Source organism: Chenopodium album, chromosome 24 (assembly GCF_948465745.1).
Source record: "Chenopodium album chromosome 24, dcCheAlbu1.1, whole genome shotgun sequence".
Taxonomy (NCBI): Eukaryota; Viridiplantae; Streptophyta; class Magnoliopsida; order Caryophyllales; family Amaranthaceae; genus Chenopodium; species Chenopodium album.
The window spans coordinates 34,983,115-35,004,298 of NC_137857.1; the positions used below are offsets into that span (position 1 = coordinate 34,983,115).

Below are 21,184 nucleotides of genomic sequence, written 5' to 3' on the forward strand. Positions count from 1 at the left end.
ATAATTCAAACAAAATGAGAATTAACTAGAAAAGTATAATCCGTATGAGGTAAGACATCGTATAACATCGTATTAAATTAATATTTCAGAATAAATCATAAAGTAAAATTAATTAATACTCCGTAACTTTTAATTTCTGGAAAAAAATTAAATTAATAAACTTACCAATGTCATAATAGAAAATTCGTATTGTTTCTGATTTCATCTTCGAACGTTGAAGCCAAACTCAATAATAATGGTGGAAAAATAATAAAAAAATAGAAAAAAGTGATTAAGGAAATTGATATGTGAAGAACAATTGAAAGAGTATAATTTTAGACTTAGATTTGTATCTCATTGAAAATTGATTGCAAAGAAGAACGTTTATGGGGAAAATCATATTTTTAGATTTAATTTGGGAAGATGAAAGATCAGAAAAATAAAGGTTATGATAAAAATAATTGATTTCATGGATGAAAATTGAATATTATACGGATAAATTTGTTTTGATTATGGGAAATAATTTGGCAATTCCCCAAAATAAAATAGCTATTTTCTAGGAGAAATTAATGTGAGGAGATTATTAAGGGAATAATTTGATTAACTGACAAAAAAGAAATGTTGCTCAATTACTTTGTAACACTCACCATTAATTTTAATATTTTTATTTTGTTTTTTAACGAATCTGGATTTCAGATTTGGGGGCCCTGGGCGGGTGCCCCGGCAGATACGGCCCTGCATATGATTATATTATAATATGAACTATGAAGTAATTTTTTTAAAACTTAAGTTAGATATAATCTGTATGATTTTCATATATATCAAATGTATACTTATTATTTATAATATCTTAGCTTTCAAGTATATTTGCATATTGATGTGAATCGAGTCCCCTTTCTTATTACTATCTTTATTGTTTTATTTAGGTATACTCTCTTAGTTTTACCTTACTCTTAAAGTGTGGGTTTTACAAGTGAGTTTTTAATAAGGGTATTTTGTTTTTTACCACCTCACAAAAACACGAAAATCTCTTTTACCACCTCCCAAAAAAAGTATTTTACTTTACCACCTCATAAAAAACACGAAAATAGGTTTTACCACCATTGAACTAATTCCGTTTAGGAATCCGTTAAGTGGGCCCATAAAGCCACGTGTCGTGTTATTATTGGCCAAAAAAAGAAAAAAATAAAAAAAAAAGAAAAAAAAAAAAAAAAAAAAAAAAAAAAAAGAAAAACCTAAAACTACCCAGCCACCACCACAGCGCCACCATCGCGCCACCACCCCCTTCCCCCCAATTCACCACAACCCTCCCCGAAACCACCACCCGCGTCGCACCACCAGCCCCAACCCACCTGAACCCTCCCCCTCCCTTTCCCACAACCGCGTCGCCCCCAAAACAACCAAACCCAAAACCCTAGATCCCCACCACGGCCACGAATCTGGCCACAAATGGCCGAAATCGGCCGGTTTTGGGGCTCAGTGGCCTTGATCGGCCGATTTCAGCCTTTTAAGGTCAAATTCGTGGTCGTTTTTGGGGGGATGAGTTTTGGGTTTGGTGGTTTTTGGAGGCGATACGGTTGTGGGGAAGGGAGGGGGAGGATTTAGGTGGGTTGGGGCTAGTGGTGCGACGCGGGTGGTGGTTTCGGGGAGGGGTGCGGTGAGTTGGGGGGAAGGCGGCGGTGGCGCGGGGGCGGTGCTGCGGTGTTGGCTGGAGTAGTTTTAGGATTTTTGTTTTTTTTTTTTTTTAATTTCTCTTTTTTTTTTAACAAATAAAATGCTGACACGTGTTACGGTGGGCCACACTTAACGGAATTTTTGGATGGAAACCGTTAAGTGGTGGTAAAACCTATTTTCGTGTTTTTTACGAGGTGGTAAAGTAAAATACTTTTTTTGGGAGGTGGTAAAAGAGATTTTCGTGTTTTTGTGAGGTGGTAAAAAACTAAATTTCCTTTTAATAATGTTTTTGTTATTTTCGTATTTAGTAGTTATTGGGCCTTGGACTTCCAAAGTTGTGTTATTTAGTTATTGGGCTATCTTGCTTCTTTAATTAATTATTAGGAATTTTATCTAACTTGCTTGCGGAGCAAGTAGGATAGATTTATTTTTCTTATATATACTAGTTGTATGTCAATTATTTTAATAGGATATTTTATAATAAAAATTTGAGTTTTATTGAGCTTTTGCTTGAGCTTTTGCTTGAGGAGAACTTTGTTAAGGTTTTGTTAAGGTTCATACTAGTTGTTAACTAGGGTTTTGGGATGGTTGCTCCTAAGATCAAACTTAGAAGTCGTTGCCTTCTAAGACTATCCTTCAAATTTCCACCATTAAAATCACTTAAATCCTTCAATCAAATTAAAGCCATCAAATTTCATTTTTTTAAATTTTTTTTTATTCTTTTTTATAAATGGATGGCGATTTTCGAAATTTTCCGACAGAAATTGAAACTCCAAGGGTAGCATTAATGGAGGAGGATAGCACCCCTTCCCTTTAGGTTAAACCATGCCCCTAATTTCACCTTTTTAACATAGGGATATCGTTTAATTTAGTGGCGCAGCCGCCGTAATATCGTCGGTAGAAGATGATATTTTTGGTGAAAGGGGGAGACGATGCGTGTGGTGTCGGTGGAAGGAGGAAGTGATACAGATGGTGGAATTGGTGGTGTCGGTGGAAGGAAATGGGAGGTGTTGGTGGAAGGAAGATTGAAGCTTCAATGGAATATTAATGTCTACTTTGATGACTAAGCAAGTGACTAAGCAGTGAGTAAGCATAGATTGACAAAATTTGTTGATCTAATAGATCAACTGGGACTCCCTCGTAAAATTATGCTTTTACAAATCTACCGGCCTTAAATTTACAGGGCATTATCTGATCCTGTCAATTTCTTGTGTTATAAACATGATTATGGCTTAATAGTTTTCTAATGGTTTGGTAGCCTAAATATAAAATTGCTGCTCAGCTTTAAGGTTAAATACTATTATTTGAAAATTATGCTGTTAGGTACAAGCCAATTCAGACTGAGGCTTCTTTGTACTCAAAATCCGTTGAACTAGTAATATCTTAATCTCACCTATGACTCACAAGTTTACTTTAAAGTCGTTATTAATAGACGCTTATGTTATCTTTTTATAGATAAAACTTCATCCCTGACATCATAGAGTAGAACATTTTCTGGATTTTGTATGTTCGAGGAAAAGGGGGATGATGAACTCATCAATTTGTCCCCCTCTCTTGTTTTTGGACCATGCAGTTTGGTTTATACAAAGCTAGTTGTTTAGCAGTTTGGACTCTCATTTTAAAAACAGAATATGGTTAATAATTATAGTATTAGACATGTTTAAATAGGTTTCTTTGAATATAAAACCATAAATTTATAGGAAGACTTAGCCTTTTGACTTTCTTCTTTTAATTTCTGCACTGGTTAGAAATCTGGACATACATGACAAGTTTTACCTCTACAATATCCTCATTATATGGCCAAAGCTCTATTAATTTTCGTTCTTTTACTGCTACACAATCTGATAATTGAATGTAAGGCTACAGTAACTTTTGTGGAAAAGTATTGTTCTAAAAATTCTTATGATTACAAGGTGCAAGATAACGTCAAATCTCTTTTCCAAAATCTTTCTAGAGGAGTAGCCTTAAAGAAGAACTTTTACCAATCTACTGCTGACAACAACGCTGTTAAAATCTATGGACTCTTCCAGTGCCGCGAGGATTTGGATTCACAAGTTTGTGGTGATTGCATACAGGATGCAATGTTTACATTAGCAGGGAGGTGTGCGAACTCTTCCGAAGCTGTTGCATGGTACTATGAATGTATGCTTCGCTATTCAAACCAATCTGTGTTTACATTGGATAGTACAACTCCATATACCTCATCGCAGGAGAGGCTACCTTATGTTTCGGATCCACATCAGTTTGATAAACTTCTTTCTGATACTTTCAAACTAGTGATTGATAGAGCAACAGATGACAGGCCGTTGAGTCATTTTGCAGTTCAGGATGCTGAATCGAAATGGTATACACTTGCACAGTGCATCCCTGTGATAAGTGGGTCAGAGTGCAAAAAGTGCCTAAATATTGCAACAACTAAAATGCTTCAATGTTGTAGTGCCCTTCAATATGCAATGGTTTTCCTGCCAAGTTGCCAACTCAGGTATGCCAATAGTCCTTTCTACAAGGTGCAAAATGCATCTCACCTGCAATCATGGAAAATTGCAGCAATTGCGGTTTGCATTACAATTGGAGTTGGAATACTAGTCGTCTGCTCTATATGCTTTAGAATTGACCGAAAGATGGCAAACAAAAATCACAAAGGTAAGGATCCGTTTGGCATCGCTTTGAATTTTTATTTTTTGGTTTTTTGTTTTTCAAAATCATTTGATGATATAATTAAGTATGTCATATAATGAATCAAAAATTAGTCAAACTTATTAAAATTATGATAATTTTTAAAACTGACAACAAAAAAGTGAAAATACCTTAATCTTTGGGTCTATCTAGTATTGCTGTGTTTTTTGTTTTTAAAAATCATATTATATGTCATATAATGAATGAAAAAGTAGTCAAACTTATTAAAATCATGATAATTTTGAAAATCGACAATAGAAAATTGAAAACACCTTTTTTGTTTTTTTTTTGCCTGTTTTTGATTAAATTTTTTTTTTTAAAACATAAACGATGCCAAATAAGCCCCTAGTTTCTTGTTTAATTTTTGCTTTAAAAAAAATCAGAAAATGGAAAAAAAAAAAAACAATGCCAAAATTATTGTGAACTCATTTCATACTCTTTATGTGTTTATCTTGGTTAATGAACATCCTAATTCTATTCTTACAAGTGTTGTATCTGTTGAAATGCTGAATTATAGACTATGGTAGCAACTAGCAAACCAAAAATCCTTATTTTTGCAGCTTGTTGACTTTCAAAAGGATGCTAAATACATCTTTAATCTTATGTAATTCAGGCAGGTTTTTTATTTTTATTTTTATTTTTTATTTTTATTTTTTATTTATTAAATTTTTTATTTAATTTTTTTATTTTATATCTTTGGGTGCAAGAATTTCTGGTTACAAGGTCCTGTTCCATTTTCATTAATCATTTAAGGATATTTGCAACTATCCTCTAGTTGCAAGTTAAGGAAAAAAGTCGTGAATTGGAAAAAAAAAAAAAAACCACATGAGTACGTTTATTATGAATTGATTATATTATAAACTATATAAAGAGAAAGGGTTTTTTGGGTGATAAATTTGCCTTTCTCCAAAATGCCCTTCTCAATTTATAAAATTACTTATCTACTATGTATTTTTATTTATAAAAATTTCATAACTACTCCAATAAAAAAAAACACTTTTTTAATTTTTTTTTTATAAAAAAAAAAACACTTTGTTAAAAGAGCTGTACATATTTTTATTAAAATAAATAAATTTAATACCAATATAGTTCCCTAAAAAAACCAATATAGTTCCCTAAAAAAAACCAATATAGTTTAATGTATACCACGTTCATATTTGTTTCAAAAAAAAAAAAAAAAATAATTACATTTAGGGCCTTTTCATATTTACTGAATTGAGCTGAACTGAACTGAACTGATTGGAGCTGAACTGAACTGATTGGAACTGAACTGAACTGAATTGAGCTGAAATGAATATTTTATGTGAGAGGGAAATTAAGAGCTGAACTGAACTGAACTGATTGGAACTGAACTGAACTGAACTGATTGGAGCTGAATTGAACTGAACTGAACTGAAATTAAGTAAATGTGAATAGGCCCTTATCTTATCTATATACATAGTATTACGGATTTAAGCTAAATGTTTACTCTGTAGTCTTGAATCTTTTATACAAAAAACTCAACAATCAACAATATTTAATAAGGTGTATGTGTTGTTGACTTTTTCGATCTTTAATTTAAATCTTTACTTTAAAATTTTATGTAAGTATTGATTTTCAAAAAAAAAAAAGATAAAAAAATAAAAAAAATTAAAACAATATTATGAGTAAAATAATAAATTTCCTACATTGTACACGCGTGGCGTGTATCTCGTAGCTTGTATAGATGATTGAAAGTGATTTTGCTTCTCCGATCCTATTTAACTGCATGTGATACAAATAAGTCATCTGAAGCTGTTGATTAAAAACCTAAGTTTTTTTTAATTTTTAATTTTTTATTATTATTTTTTAAAAATATTTGTTTATACTTACATGCTAATGAAAAATTGCTTTCTCAACTACTGCAGTTGACAATGATGATGTTAAGACTGCTGAAACATTAAAATTCAGCTTCAGTGTCATTAAAGTTGCAACAAAAAACTTCTCTAATGATAACATACTTGGAAAAGGTGGATTTGGTGAGGTATACAAGGTAATTATCTTTCTATAAGTGTTGTCTGACTTTCATTCTAAGACAGTCTAACAGCTCAAGTTCACCATAGTTTGCTACTTAATTATACAAAATTTTGAATCAGGGTAAACTTGGAAATGGACAAGATGTAGCTGTGAAGAGGCTCTCAAGGAATTCAACCCAGGGCTTCTTGGAATTCAAGAACGAAGTTCTCTTAGTCGCTAAACTTCAGCACAGAAATTTAGTTAGACTATTAGGATTCTGCAAAGCAGCAAAGGAAAAGATACTTATTTATGAATTCCTATGCAATTCAAGCTTGGATCATTTCCTTTATGGTAATAATTTTTAAAAAGAATTTAACACATACCAAAGAAGCGTACCGTGTTGATAAAGTTACACTGTAAATATTGCAGATCCAAAGAAGCGTGCATCTTTGAATTGGGAAATTAGATTTAAAATCATAACTGGAATTGCAAGAGGGCTCCAGTATCTTCATGTAGACTCCAGACTCAAGATCATACACCGAGATCTGAAATCTAGCAACATTTTGCTTGATGAAGAAATGAATCCTAAAATATCGGATTTTGGTATTGCAAAGCATGTTGAGATTGATCAAGTACAAGGTGATACAAGCAGAATCATTGGAACATAGTAAGTTGCCTTTAGTGGTATGCTTGTCATTTATTCAAGCTGGCATGAATACAAATTTATCTTAAGCTTCTGAATCTTCTTCTTCATAATTTCCTTATAAGTGCAGTACATATCAATTATTTTTACATGTCAATAGTGTTTTTGGCACATGTTTATTGGATTAGTAGTGAGTGGTTGATTGGTTTATTATTACGGTGGGTACATGGCTCCAGAGTACGCCATGGAAGGTCATTTCTCAGAGAAGTCAGATATCTATAGTTTTGGGGTCATGGTTTTAGAAATCATCAGTGGCCAAAGGAATAATGTTAAACAACATCAACATGAAGGACTACTACACCAGGTGAGCATCTGTTCTGTACACCTTATTTTCACTTATTTCAGGTGTAATAAGTTCAGATAAGTTCAAATAAGTTCAGATCAGGTTTAATGAGTTCTAATAAGGGTTATCCAAGTACAAATTACAACTAAAATAAGTTTTAATAAGTTCAATAAGTGAAAATTAGGTGAATAGAACACACTCTAATTTTGGTATTTTTTTTTAATTGTATACAGTAATAAGTGTAGATATAATATGAGGTAATTCTAAAAGTGATTTTTAACAGGCATGGAGAGTTTGGAATGAAGGAAGAATGTTGGATTTAGTAGACCCACTCTTAGGTGATGACTTCTCTAGTGAAGAGGTGAAAATTGCTTATCACATTGGTTTGCTATGCATCCAAGAGGATGCATTTAAGAGGCCTACAATGGTACCAATTGTTACAGCATTGAATGGCAACTCGATAAATCTACCTTTGCCAACCCAGCCCCTTTTTTTCAAAGTGGTTTCTACTGATGATGCAACACATACCAACTATTATACAATGGTAACAGAGGACAAAAGTCAATCAAATGGGTTGAATCAATGTGCTAATGTGGCCGCTGCATCGGTGAACATACCACAGCTCTGAACTGGGTTGGCCAAAATCATTCTGTCAACCTGGAGCTTTGCATTGTTAACATATCAAATTAATGCTCCCGAGCCAGTGTAGTCCTATAGATCAATCAGTTCATACATGTTTCGTATGTTTCAGAACCGTTCAGTTACTGTAATTTCTTCAGAATTGGTCTTTTTCTACATGTTTTGATCACCGATGGAAAGGTTATGACTTATCCCCTCGATATCCTCTGTTATCCCCTGTTTTTTTAGTTGCACCATTTAGTATAGGCATAAGATTTAAGAAAAAATGTAAAAGATGGAGAATGTCATAGTATGTGCACATGTGAAACAAACAAATAAGAGAGAAAAAAGTTGGTAATAATTGTTATAACATGTAATACTCTTATTGTTTAATTAATGCATCCTTATTTCAAAACAAAAAAAAAAAAAAAAAAAATTGTAATAACATGTGAACTTGTGAACAAGGGCAATAATGGTATTTTCGATAAGTGAATGAAACATACTTTCTCGAATTTTTTTATTTTACTTGCAATGTGGTTTTGGGAGGTTATTAGTGAAGGTAAGTGCATAATTTTTTTCTAAATAATTTTAGCATTGAGATTAGAGAAGGGTTAGGTACCTTGTGTAAAAATCATTTGGGAATTTACCATTAGTATACCTCTAGAATTGGTTTTTGTCATTGGTAAATTATTAATCTTTTGTGTTTCTAATTGGTACACCTGTACTCTATGTTTCTTTCCACTAGTACACCTCTATATTATGTTTCTTCCCACTGGTATATCTTTATGTTATTCTTTTTCCTATATTTGAGCTTAATTTGGATCATTAATATGTCTACAGATTTAGAGTTAAATGAGAACTTTCTTAAAATAAGAAATAAAATTAGGATTATATGTGCATAATTGTTGTACTGAATGTGCATATATTTCGAGCTAACGAACGCCCCCGGGAGTGTATATCAAAGAGCTAGTGATTCTTCTTCTTCTTCTTTTTTTTTTTTTTTTTTTTTTTTTTTTTTTGGCAAGAAACCGAACAGGATTAGTAATTAATAAGCATGAAGTTAGTGGCCAAGGCCAACTTACAAAAGCACCTCACCATAGCTACGGTGGTTGGTGTTGTAGTGCAATTAGTTGTTCAGAATTAACTAAGTTTGGTCCAAAATGGTCATTCAAGCTACTACAGATCAAAGTATTAGCCACATCAGGCCTTAGAACATTGATCGCTCCTTAGATTATTCTTTTCTAGTGATTCTTCATATTACTTAATTAAAGATTTTAAACTACACATGAAACTGCACGATCTTTTTTAGTCCCGGTTTAATGTGATAGCCATCACAACATTGATCGCTCCTTAGATTATTCTTTGGAAGACTAGATAATTAGTTGGTGTACATTATAAAATTTTAGCCAAATTATTGATGTTAACATTTTGAATACTCTATTTCGTAAATTAATAGTATTACAAATATACTTTTATCCAACTTGATCGAAGCTAATATTGAACTGTTCTAATTTATAACCATTGAGCTGAGACTATCTTGCAGGCCATATATGTTAAAGTACGTATTTATATTAGTAAAAGGAATTAATTAAAAACTAATTATCTGGTCTTTGCAAGCTAGCCTTCATGTTATTGATCACTTTCCTACTGTAGATTTTAGGCTGTTTTCTAGCCCCGTTTTCTCGTCTTCATGGGAAGGTTTATGTTTACTTTCACCTTACTAATTTTGATTTGCTTTGGCCTACTATTCTATGGAGGCGACGCCGAGGTAACCTATGTTAATATTACTGGCTGTGCACCTGCAAAAGGAAATTATACTGATGGCAGCTTCTACCAACAGAATCTCAATCGTCTATTCACCGATCTCTCATCTCATGCCCCCTCTCAGAAGTTCTATAATTCCACTGTTGGCAATATCCCCAACAAAGTTTACGGCTTGTATCAATGTCGAGAGGATGTTAGCTACAATATATGCAGTGAATGCATCCAAGCAGCAACCCAAAAGATTCTGGAAGTCTGCCCTTTGATGGTGGAGGCAACGGTTTGGTATTATGAATGTACTTTACGGTATGCAAACCGGTCGATTTTCTCCTCATATGAAACATATCCTGCGGCTTTCTTATGGAGCTATAAATTCAATGTTTCAAACTACGGTGCATTTGCTCCAGTGCTTGCAAGAGAATTTAATAGCTTAATAAGTCAAGCAGTTATCGGTACATCATCCGGACATTTTGCTACCGGAGATGCCACATGGTCAACTTTTGAACGAGTTTACTGCCTTGTTCAGTGCACCCCGGATATAGACGAGTTTGGGTGTAACAGCTGCTTGATAAGTGCTTTAAGCGACATGTCAGGCTGTTGTAATGCAAGTTCGAGGGTATTGATCTTCAAGCCAAGCTGCCACTTGAGATATGATACCACGGAAAAATTCTATTTTGACATAAACCATGAGTTACCAGCTCCTCCACCATCAAACATGACTACAGGTTAATCCTTGATCTATTTTGTTTTAAAAGGAGTTGACATTCTTATTATGTTCTTATGATTATCTTTCTATTTTATAATTTTTGGTAAAAGGAGAAACCTCCAACAAACCTCCTGACATAACCACTAGATTGAAGCGGTCAATGATTGTCGCGATAGCTGTTGGGGCATCCGTTGGGTTTTTGCTGCTGCTTGTTGGTCTATGGTTGTGTATGCGGCCAAGTATAAGGAGAAAAGCATCTATGCCAACTCTTACACAAGTTCCACCACCTCAACAACCAGATAATGGTAACCCATTTAACATTTTCTCCCTTGAATCTCATCCAATATGCTTCATTTGACTTTTAGGGCAAGACTCATCATAAGCTCTATGTTGATTTTATTTTTATTTATTTATTAGCTGAAACATCTAAAATACATTGGCTTAATTTTATTAGTAAAAAAATTGCTCGTTGACTTTTTCACATATTTTACATTTTTATTTCCATTTATGTTTGTATGGAGTACTTTTTTTAATGTATTACTTGAATTTGCACATTTGCCAAGACACATTTTTGATAATCAATAGTATTGACAATTTCATTATAATAGTAAATCATTAAAGTAGACATTGTGACTAATCTAACATGTTACATGAGTAACATTTATCCTAAAACCGATAGGTGATGAAGGTGATAGTCTGGGTGATATGGAATGTCAAGCAACTCAGATTTTGATTATTATCCTAACAGATAATACAAAAAATTGAATCAACCAATGCAATGTCAAGCACCCTAAAAAGTTTTTTTATTTTATTTATTTATTGTTATTCTCAATACAGTTAGAGGGGAAGAAGGTGATAGTCTGGGTGACACGGAATTTGTGCAATATGATTTTGCTACTTTGAAGGATGCAACAAGAAACTTCTCAAGTGATAACAAGCTTGGAGAAGGCGGCTTTGGTGCTGTTTACATGGTAATACATCCTTTGTATAATCTAAATTGAATTGTAATCCTAGACTATATATTATCTTTCGTATTCTTTGTGGATATTGATAGGGGACCCTGAATAGTGGACAAGTATTAGCTATAAAGAGGCTCTCTGGCAACTCGGGACAAGGTGCTAAGGAGTTCATGACCGAGGCTCGTCTTGTGGCCAAGCTTCAGCACAGGAATCTCGTCAAGCTGTTGGGCTTCTGCTCTCAAGGAGATGAAAAACTACTTGTTTATGAGTTCTTGCCTAATTCAAGTGTTGATCGGTTCTTATTTGGTATTCTCTTTGAACTCCTTATTGTTTAGACTTTTCTCTTTAAAAAAAAAAAATATGGATAATAGTCTACAGCATATACTTTGTATATCTGTTATAGGAAGTAGTTTTTTTGTTTTATTTATTTATAAATATCAGTTAAGGAAGTAGTTAAGCTGACATTTTTTCATTAAGCTTTTGAAGAAAGAATAAAACACTACTCCGTAATCTGTAATATGGAGTATGTACATTAACCATTTAACAAAGATATTGTTCAATTTGCTCTCATTCTCAAATTGTGTAGCCTATATTTCAAATTAATTAAACAAATAGGTTAATTTTTTAATATAAGTTCAATATGAGAGTGAGGGATAGCTCAATTGTTTAGAGCTTCCTCCCGGTTCCAAAAGATCATAAGATCGATTTTCACCCCTCGCCCTTGTGGCTCTCTAAACACCAAAAAAAAAAAAAAAAAATTATATAAGTTCAATATCAAACTTCCCATATTATAGTTGATGGTTAGCTGTAATAGAAAATTTCAAAGGAAAATAAGAATTACATGATATGGTTGACGACGTACTCCGGTATATTTTTGTTTTATTATGTTGAAAATTTCAAAGGAAAATAAGAATTACTCCCTCCGTCCCAAATTACTTGCAACAGTTTGAATTTTTGCACTATTCATACATCTCCCTTTGACTATCTTTTTTAACTATTATATGAAAGTCAATGTAATCATGTAAGATGTTGTTGGGTCTATTTTAATGTATAGTTTCTTAATATAAACTTTTTATAACTTATATAAATATATAATAAAAGATATTAACGGTCAAACATGTACATCGGCAAGCGTGTCCAGTCAATATGTTGCAAGTAAACTGGGACAGAGGGAGTACATGATATGGTTGACAACGTACTCCAGTATAATTTTGTTTTAGTATGTCATTCCTTATGTATTTGTTTGTTTGACAGAGTACCACATATACTGTATGTAGATGATTAACAAAAAAACACAAAAGTACAACATTTGGGCAAGACTTACATACATAAATGAAAGAAGCTAGATTGTGATAAGTGGAGTTTCTTAATTAAGCAACATGAAGTATTAAAACATGTCAATGTTCACTAAATAATTCGGAAAGAAATCTAGCATGTAATTAGTAGATATGACTACTCTCGTCGATATTACTCTTCACTTGCTTAGATTTGTAGCCATGAGTGGTAAAAATCATAATCATGACGTAGATGCTCCAAATGACTTATTTGCATTGTGTTTGTGTGTATTCATGTGAGTATAGATCCAAGAAAGCGGGGAACACTAGATTGGGAAACACGGTACAAAATCATAATGGGGGTAGCAAGAGGACTTCAGTATCTTCATGAAGACTCCCGCCTTACAATTATACATCGTGATCTTAAGCCCAGCAACATTTTATTAGATAAGGACATGAATCCCAAAATAGGTGATTTTGGCATGGCAAAGCTTTTTGGAAGGGAACAAAAGTTCGGAAACACCAGCAAAATTGTCGGAACACAGTATGCTTTTATTGCCTTCTTACTCCAAAACTTGCCTGAAATCTTTGTAGAAGTTGCAATGAAATTGGTTGATAATTTCTCAATTTTGTATTTGCCTGAAATCTTATATGCTTAGAAATAATATGCAGTGGATACATGGCCCCGGAGTACATGTTAACAGGGGAGTATTCTGATAAATCAGATGTCTATAGTTTCGGCATCATAATTCTAGAGCTCATCAGCGGTCAGAAGAACAGAATACACTACCAGTCTTCACACATGGAAGATATTCCAGTTCTTGTATGTCTAGCTTATTCTGTATGAAATTCTTAATTTCTAATCCTTAAATTCTTTTTCATACTATATAATATAGATAACATGTGGTTTTTCTACTCATTCTTTCGAAGGCGTGGAGACTGTGGAATGCAGGGCGATCTTTGGAACTACTAGATTCAACATTATTGCGTGACGATTATACAAGAAATGAAGTACTGAAGTGCATCCAAATTGGGTTGCTATGTGTTCAAGGAAGTGCAGTAAAACGACCTACAATGGCAGCAGTAGTTTTAATGCTTAATGGTTCTGTCGCCTTACCATTACCCTCAACACCTATAATCTCTCCCCATCAGTTTAATGATAGACAGCAAACTGATTCAACTGCGGCTGATCAATCCATGTCCAAGTCTGTAACCTGGGATGCAGAAGTCGAGCGAGATTTATACCCGAGATAGTCATGACGGTTGCACCATTTGAATACTTTAGTTTGAAGACACAAAAGGTATGATCACTTGATGAATGTTGTAGTAAATATGCAATTTGCAAATTGTATTTGGCCTTCTCACTATCTGTTGTATGATACCTGATTCCTGAGTTATGTTACTGATCAAAATTTCTTCTGAACATTCCTTGAATTCTAATTGAACAAAATCATTAAACAATTGAACTCCGTACGATATTGTAACACAATTCTGTGATTTGTGAAAGAGCCAATGTACAACAAGTCAACAATACAAGAATTCATAACTAAACCCAAACCAAACAACTCATTATTGGTCCCATTGCATTAATATCAATCCTTCCAAGTTCCAACTAATTTCTTGTGCGCTAATTCAAAGAATATTTAAAGCGTAAGAGAAATGTTCACATAAATTTGATATCTATCAAATCTTAGAGGACTATGTCAGAGGATATATATTGGTATAAATTTGTATGATTTGGATATATGATAGCCACGAGCTTGCAAAAGATTACGTTTGAGATTTTAGCCTTCTTTCCTATTTTAGCCTTCGAAACTGTTTATGAGAATGATATAGTGGTTGGCCTTGACCTCCGTCCCTAGTTGGCCTAGTTGATCTACCGGGATAGCAATGGCATTGAGGTTTGTGAGTGACGCGACGTGTACGCTAATTAATCCCTATTGAAGATCGATCAGATCAAGACAACTAACAAATGAAGACAACCAAAAAAATTGCCATCTTCTTTCTACACTTTTATTTCATAGTTCTGTTAGCCAGTACACTTTACACATACAACATGGTGAGACTAATTATTACGAGTATATTGCTTATTACCTTCCTATTATTTCCACCAATGGCTATTGCTACCACCCACAATGCGCTCTATATTGGATACAATTGCACAGGTAGCGCAAATTCTTCAATCGATAGCAACAAAGCCTCGCCGCTATACCTATATAACCTTTATAATTTGCTAGGAACTTTCACATCCCACGCCTCAAGCACGGCATACTACAACTCTTCCTTAGGCCAAACCCCCAACTGTGTGTACGCTTTCTACATATGTCGATTTGATCAAAGTGCTAACAGCTGCAGTGCATGTATCAATGAAGCGAAAGACCGGATCCTCAAAGCGTGCCCCTACCAAACGGAGGCTATCATTTGGTATGAAAATTGTATGATGCGCTACTCTCGGTACTCATTTTTTGGCAAAATGGATGTATCTCCTTGGGTACCAATAGCAGAACGTCACCAGAATATTAGTAAGAATCAAGTAGATCATTTTGCAACGAGTATGCGAAAGAGCATGAACGAATTGGCGACATTGACAGCTTATAGCACGTCTCCTAGGGGGAAGTTTCAAATGAGAGTGGTAAATATAACAGGATTTGGGAAATTGTACGAGACAGCACAATGTGTACCAGAAATAACCGCAAAGGATTGTCAACTTTGCTTGATGACCGCGGTTGAGAGGGTTGCAGTAAGCGTTAGTGCTCGTGCATTGTTGCCTAGTTGTATTGTATGGTATCAAACAACTCCCTTCTATAACTCTTCAGCAATAACATACCCGTTCTTCAACTCAACCTCGGCGACACTTCAACCAACAACTAATTTGGGTACGTGAAACACTAGTAATCATTGCTTACATTTTGATAGCGAATTGATTGATTAGTTATTGATCAGTTTTGATTGTTTTGTTTTGTTTTATTTATTTATTTTAAATGGTGGTCTTATATAGTTTTGTTTAACAAGAAGTACATTAGTATAAAAGAAACAAAAGGATAGGAAAATTGATCTTAAAGGCTTTAATTTGGTAAGTGTTGTTAAAAGAAATTGAAGGTGGTTGTGATAGACTACAAGTGAAGGATGATGTAGGAGGCTAAGGTCCTGCTCACTTCTCCCTTAAAAAAATAAAATGAAGTAAAAATAATTTCAGTTCAGTAAAAATAAGCTTTGTTCAGTAAAAATAAGTTAGGGCCTATTCTCATACGATTATTTTCAGTTCAGTTCAACCCTAATAAGTTCAGTTCAGTTCAGCTCCTAATTTTCTTCTCTTATATAATATTCATTTCAGTTCAGTTCAGTTCAGCTTTAATAAGTTCAGTTCAGTTCACTTCAGTTTAGCTTAGTTCAGTCAATGAGAACAGACCCTCAGTTTAGTAAAAATTCAGTAACTTTAAAGAAGAAATATAATAGAAAATCGGTAAAAATAATTTCAGTTTAGCAAAATTAATTTCAGTTTAGTATAATTAATTTCAGTTCAGCAAAAATAAGGTGAAGTGAACAGGCATAATTGAAGGAAAGATGGCGAAAACTTCTATAAAAGAAAATGATAAACAGTTTTTGATACAAGTATTATTATTGTTATTTCTCTCAGTTAATTATAGATTTAGGATTTTCATCAAAACCACTAGTGCAAAAAAATGATCATGAGGCTTTTCATTTGCAGATAAAAAGGAGTTATTTATTTATTTATTTATTTTTTTTATTTTTATTTTGTTATAATATTTCTTATTTTCAAACTAAGTTGTTGATGGAGACTTGGAGTTGACAAAAGTAAAGAATTGGAATCAAATCCAAGCGGCAACATATTTGTCCCATTGATTTATTTTCATTCCATCTAACCACTTTCTGGTACGAGTACTATAATTCAAAGGATATTATTTATTTTCATACCCATTGACATCTTGATTCTTGACAATAAATGTCACCCAAAACAGGAATCTTTTTTATCCTAAATATAAATAAATAAAATTTAGAAATCAGTCCAAAATCACAAGCAGACCATGTCAAGGGTTATTAACTTATTATATTTATTAGATAGCACGTATATATTTTGTTTGTATAATAGTTATGAGCTTCGAAGGGGTCAAGTTCGGCATTAAAGCCTTGTTTCCTTATTCAGCCTTCGAAACTATTCAAAAGAAAGATATACGTACATTCTTGAGATTGGCCATCTCGAAGGCAGCAAAGTTGATCGATCGATGACAACAACTAGGAGGTTAGCGAGTGACGCGTCACGTATATTATTTACTAGATTTCTATCGAATTGACAACGAGACTAATAAGAATAATGAAGACGACAACAATATAAGATTTGTTGTCGGCTTCATCTTCCTACACTTGCAATTTCAATTATTCATAGACCCATTTTGTAGGACACATATAAAATGTCGAGACTATATATATTTTTGCTTACCATCCTACCCTTTCCAATTGCTATTGCTACAACACACAATGCGCTCTATATCGGCTACAATTGCACAGGCAGCGCAAATTCGTCGACACTTGATAGTAATAGAGCCTCACCTTCGTACCTATACAACCTATATAATTTGCTAGGAACTTTTACTTCCCATGCCTCAAGCGCGGCTTATTACAACTCTTCCCTGGGTCAAACCCCCAATCGTGTGTATGCTATATACATTTGTCGATTTGATCAAACTGCTCGAAGTTGTAATGCTTGTATCAATGAAGCCAAAGATCGGATCCTCAAAGCGTGCCCTTACCAAACGGAAGCTATTATTTGGTACGAAAATTGTATGATCCGTTATTCCAAGTACTCATTTTTTGGCAGAATGGATGTATCTCCATGGATAGCAATATCAACGCCGCAAAACAGTACTAGAGATCAAGTAGTCCACTTCGAGAAATATATGCGGAGGAGCATGTATGATTTGGCTATATCGACAGCTGATAACTCGTCTCCAAAGGCGAGGTTTAAAATGAGAGTGGTTAATATAACGGGATTTGGGAGCTTGTATGAGATGACACAATGTGTGCCTGAAATTACTACCGAGGATTGCCATCTTTGCTTAACGATTGCTATTGGGAGGCTTGCAAATATAAGCGTTAGTGCTCGCGTCTTATTGCCTAGTTGTATTGTTTGGTATCACACTGCTCCTTTTTATAACTCTTCAGCAATAACCTACCCTTTTTTCAACTCATCCTCGGCGACAAACCCACCACACACAAAGATAAAGACTCCAGCCGGTAATAGTTGGTTAAATTTACGAGTACAACCTAGTATAAAGATAACATGTACATTAGTGTCATAACGAGTATACTCCTAGTATACTCGCTCTAATATGTTTGATTGGTTATGATCGATATTATTTTGTTTATCAGATATATGAAAATTTTCATTTGATTAAATTATCAGATTTTGCTTCTTCAAATTGAAAATTTCATATAATTCTTACTATACAGGAAGGAAGAAAAGATCTTCACATATTGTCGTAGCAGTATGTGTACCAGTAGTTGTAGCAATCTTGCTTTACTCCGGTGCTTGGTTTTGTATCTATCGCCGTAAGCACTCAAAACCATCTTCAGGTAATTTAATTAGTAGATTTATCATGTGCAAGACTATAAATCTTATATTTTGAAGCAAATTTTAGCCTTATTCCATGTCTTTCTACTTATTATTACAGATATGGAAGATATTGCTGGACTAGAGTCATTACAATTTGAGTTCAAGGTGATTAGAGCCGCAACAGATAACTTTTCGCCAAGTAATAAACTTGGACAAGGTGGATTTGGTGTGGTTTATAAGGTAAAAGTCTACAGCCATAACTCCTTTCTTCCCACAATGCATTGTCTTTTTTTTTTTTCTTCTTTTTTTTTTTAATTTTTTATTTATTTTTTATTTATTTTTTTTTATTTTTTGGGTGAGTTTATTATAAGTTATAACATGTAACTTTTTTTTTTTTTTTGAAGACTATAACATGTAACTTTAATCATCGATATACTTTGATTTGATTATTTGTAAGCATATACTTTTATTTTTGTTACAAATCATTTTTATTTTATTTCTTTTGTTAAGCATCATATATTATTTTAATCACATTGAACACTTTTGTTACCTTATAGATTAATCTCTACGATCGAACTCTATTTTAAGTTGAGCTCACTTGAGAGAGCTACGATATCATTTTGTTGATACGTGTTCAATCAAATTCACAAACTAATGATGTTTATTTCGTTTCGCTGCCTTTAATTTGGTAGGGAAAACTTCAAGATGAGCAAGAAATAGCAGTGAAAAGGTTGTCAATATATTCGGGACAAGGCATATCAGAGTTCAAAACCGAGATTCTTTTAGCGGCGAAGCTTCAGCACAATAATCTGGCTAAACTATTAGGATTTAGCTTACATGGAGAAGAGAAGTTACTTATCTATGAATTACTGCCTAATGCAAGTCTCGACAAAGTCTTATTTGGTATAATCTCATGAACCTAACTATCAACTTTGTCCTAGCTAATTTGTAAATTAAAATCTTCTATTTCATAACATGTTTCGTATTCATTGTAGGCCAAAATAGTGTGTCACTAGATTGGGAAACCCGGTACAAGATCTTACTTGGAACGGCCAGGGGACTATTATACCTCCATGAAGATTCGAGGCTGAAGATTATTCATCGAGATCTAAAATCTAGCAATATTCTTTTAGATGAAACTATGAACCCAAAGATTACAGATTTTGGATTAGCGAGACTTGTTGGAAGGGATCAAATTCACGCTGACACGAGTAAAATCGCTGGAACATAGTAAGTACATTACATAATAAATTTCCTAATTGATGTACACATTTTGCCTCAAATCATCGAACTATGTTACTTTCTTTGTATTACAGTGGATATATGGCTCCCGAGTATGCATTAACGGGGCGTTTCTCGGTCATGTCAGACGTCTATAGCTTCGGAATAATAGCTCTGGAGATAATAAGTGGTCATATGTGTAGCTCAGTTGCCTTCCCCTATCATGAAGAAAGTCTACCTCTACGAGTAACTTCACTACTCAACTTCGTGTATTTTTCCTTATATATAATTGACTCATTTTTTTCAATCTAAACTTCAAATTATTTTGTTTGATTTTAGGCATGGAATTTATGGAAGAGCAACTCAACAATCGACTTGGTAGATCCTAGACTTAACGGAAAATTTCCGGGCCACGAAATGGAACGATGCATCCATATTAGCTTGCTTTGTATACAAGAAGATTCAAACAAGAGGCCAACAATGGCTACGATTGTGTCGGCACTCAATGGCCACCAAGTAGCTCTCTCGGAACCGGAACCACCTTTGATTGGTCCGTCAACCAACATTACATTTGGCGGCTTACACCAAAATTTGGGCGTATCATCTTCTGGTGAATTTCTTTCAAATAGTGATAACATAACAGAACTTTATCCTCGGTAGAGTAAGGGATTTGTAGAATATGTATTCCCCCCCCCCCCCCCCCCCCATGAAAAATGTGACACTTAAATCACAATGATGGTATGTATTCCATTTAGTATTACAATGTTTACAAAATTTTTTTGGTTCTTCTCAGTTTTCATTTAGATTTTTTTTCTTTTATTTTTTCGTGGGTTGTTCACTTGTTCTTTGCCGTTATTGTAACAACAGAAAACCAAAATTGTAAAAATCATGTAAAATTAATATTACTCTCTTAGGGCCTGTTAATATTTACTGAACTGAGCTGAACTGAACTGATTGGAACTGAACTGAACTGAACTGAACTGATTGGAACTGAACTGAACTGAACTGAACTGATTGGAACTAAACTGAACTGAACTGAACTGAAATTAAGTAAATGTGAACAGGCCCTAGTCACATATTGTTTATAATATTGTGAATTCACAAGAGCTAAGAAAGGTTGAACATTGCATGTTTGGTATATATGTACATCCATGAATAATACTTCTAATTGTTCTCCATATGACAAAAAAAAGGGGGGGGGGGAATTCCCCTTGCATGAAAGATTTATTGTTCCTTATAAACGTTTTATTCATTGATGTGTACACGCATTTTGATGAAAATTAGAACAATTTAGGTTTTTTTTTTTGGAAGAAAGAACAATTTAGTTAGTAAATACTTCGTATATAATATGAAATAATATTTTATAAAGTAAGGAATTATGGTAAAAATAAAAGGAATAAGAATATTATATTGGGACAAACTAATTAAGAAGACCAAAAAAAAATTATGTGATAACCGATATCGGAGATTCGGAGTTGTCACAATTTATAAATACATTTTTATTTCAAAGTACTCGTATTAACTAGTAAACTTTTGTATTCACGCTTAATTCACGATATTAACAACTATATTAAATTCCCTCAAAAAAAAAAAAAACCATATTGAATTTGTTTACTCCGTAATAATAATTGTAAGACTCCACGTGGAAAAAACAACAATAAAAAAAAGGATTATTATAAGACATTACCTTGGAAGTTGGAATTGTCTAGTCTACCCTACACAAGTTAAAGAAAAGCTAACGAGAAAATTATTAAAAGACCATAATCCCATGATTCAATTATTAT

The 21,184-nt window shown here is 33.6% G+C and overlaps 3 protein-coding genes and 1 pseudogene across 3 annotated transcripts; all 4 read left to right on the forward strand.

Moving 5' to 3' along the window:
- Positions 1-2,585: 2,585 nt before the first annotated feature.
- Positions 2,586-9,934, forward strand: LOC145610938 (cysteine-rich receptor-like protein kinase 7; annotated as a pseudogene).
- Positions 9,935-11,024: 1,090 nt separating this feature from the next.
- LOC145610940 (cysteine-rich receptor-like protein kinase 10) lies at positions 11,025-14,040 on the forward strand. Its single transcript, XM_081666196.1, has 6 exons — positions 11,025-11,028; positions 11,212-11,345; positions 11,429-11,639; positions 12,914-13,151; positions 13,280-13,430; positions 13,538-14,040. The coding sequence occupies exons 1-6, from the start codon at positions 11,025-11,027 to the stop codon at positions 13,859-13,861; spliced, it is 1,062 nt and encodes a 353-aa protein (XP_081522322.1). The 3' UTR covers positions 13,862-14,040.
- Positions 14,041-14,720: 680 nt separating this feature from the next.
- On the forward strand, positions 14,721-15,491 carry LOC145610941 (cysteine-rich receptor-like protein kinase 25). The gene has a single exon (XM_081666197.1). The coding sequence runs from the start codon at positions 14,721-14,723 to the stop codon at positions 15,489-15,491; it is 771 nt and encodes a 256-aa protein (XP_081522323.1).
- A 1,546-nt stretch (positions 15,492-17,037) lies between these two features.
- On the forward strand, positions 17,038-19,410 carry LOC145610942 (cysteine-rich receptor-like protein kinase 25). Its single transcript, XM_081666198.1, has 5 exons — positions 17,038-17,860; positions 18,077-18,199; positions 18,298-18,419; positions 18,872-19,082; positions 19,175-19,410. The coding sequence occupies exons 1-5, from the start codon at positions 17,038-17,040 to the stop codon at positions 19,408-19,410; spliced, it is 1,515 nt and encodes a 504-aa protein (XP_081522324.1).
- The last annotated feature ends 1,774 nt before the right edge of the window (positions 19,411-21,184 follow it).

Bases quoted from the DNA above. Each gene is read 5' to 3' on its own strand.
- LOC145610940 (XM_081666196.1), top strand. The intron at 11,640-12,913 runs GTATTCTCTTTG...ATGTGAGTATAG, and splicing joins TGTTGATCGGTTCTTATTTG to ATCCAAGAAAGCGGGGAACA. The intron at 13,152-13,279 runs GTATGCTTTTAT...AATAATATGCAG, and splicing joins AGCAAAATTGTCGGAACACA to TGGATACATGGCCCCGGAGT.
- LOC145610941 (XM_081666197.1), top strand. From the start codon at position 14,721: ATGGCTATTGCTACCACCCACAATGCGCTCTATATTGGATACAATTGC.
- LOC145610942 (XM_081666198.1), top strand. From the start codon at position 17,038: ATGTCGAGACTATATATATTTTTGCTTACCATCCTACCCTTTCCAATT. The intron at 18,200-18,297 runs GTAATTTAATTA...TTATTATTACAG, and splicing joins GCACTCAAAACCATCTTCAG to ATATGGAAGATATTGCTGGA. The intron at 18,420-18,871 runs GTAAAAGTCTAC...TTAATTTGGTAG, and splicing joins GATTTGGTGTGGTTTATAAG to GGAAAACTTCAAGATGAGCA.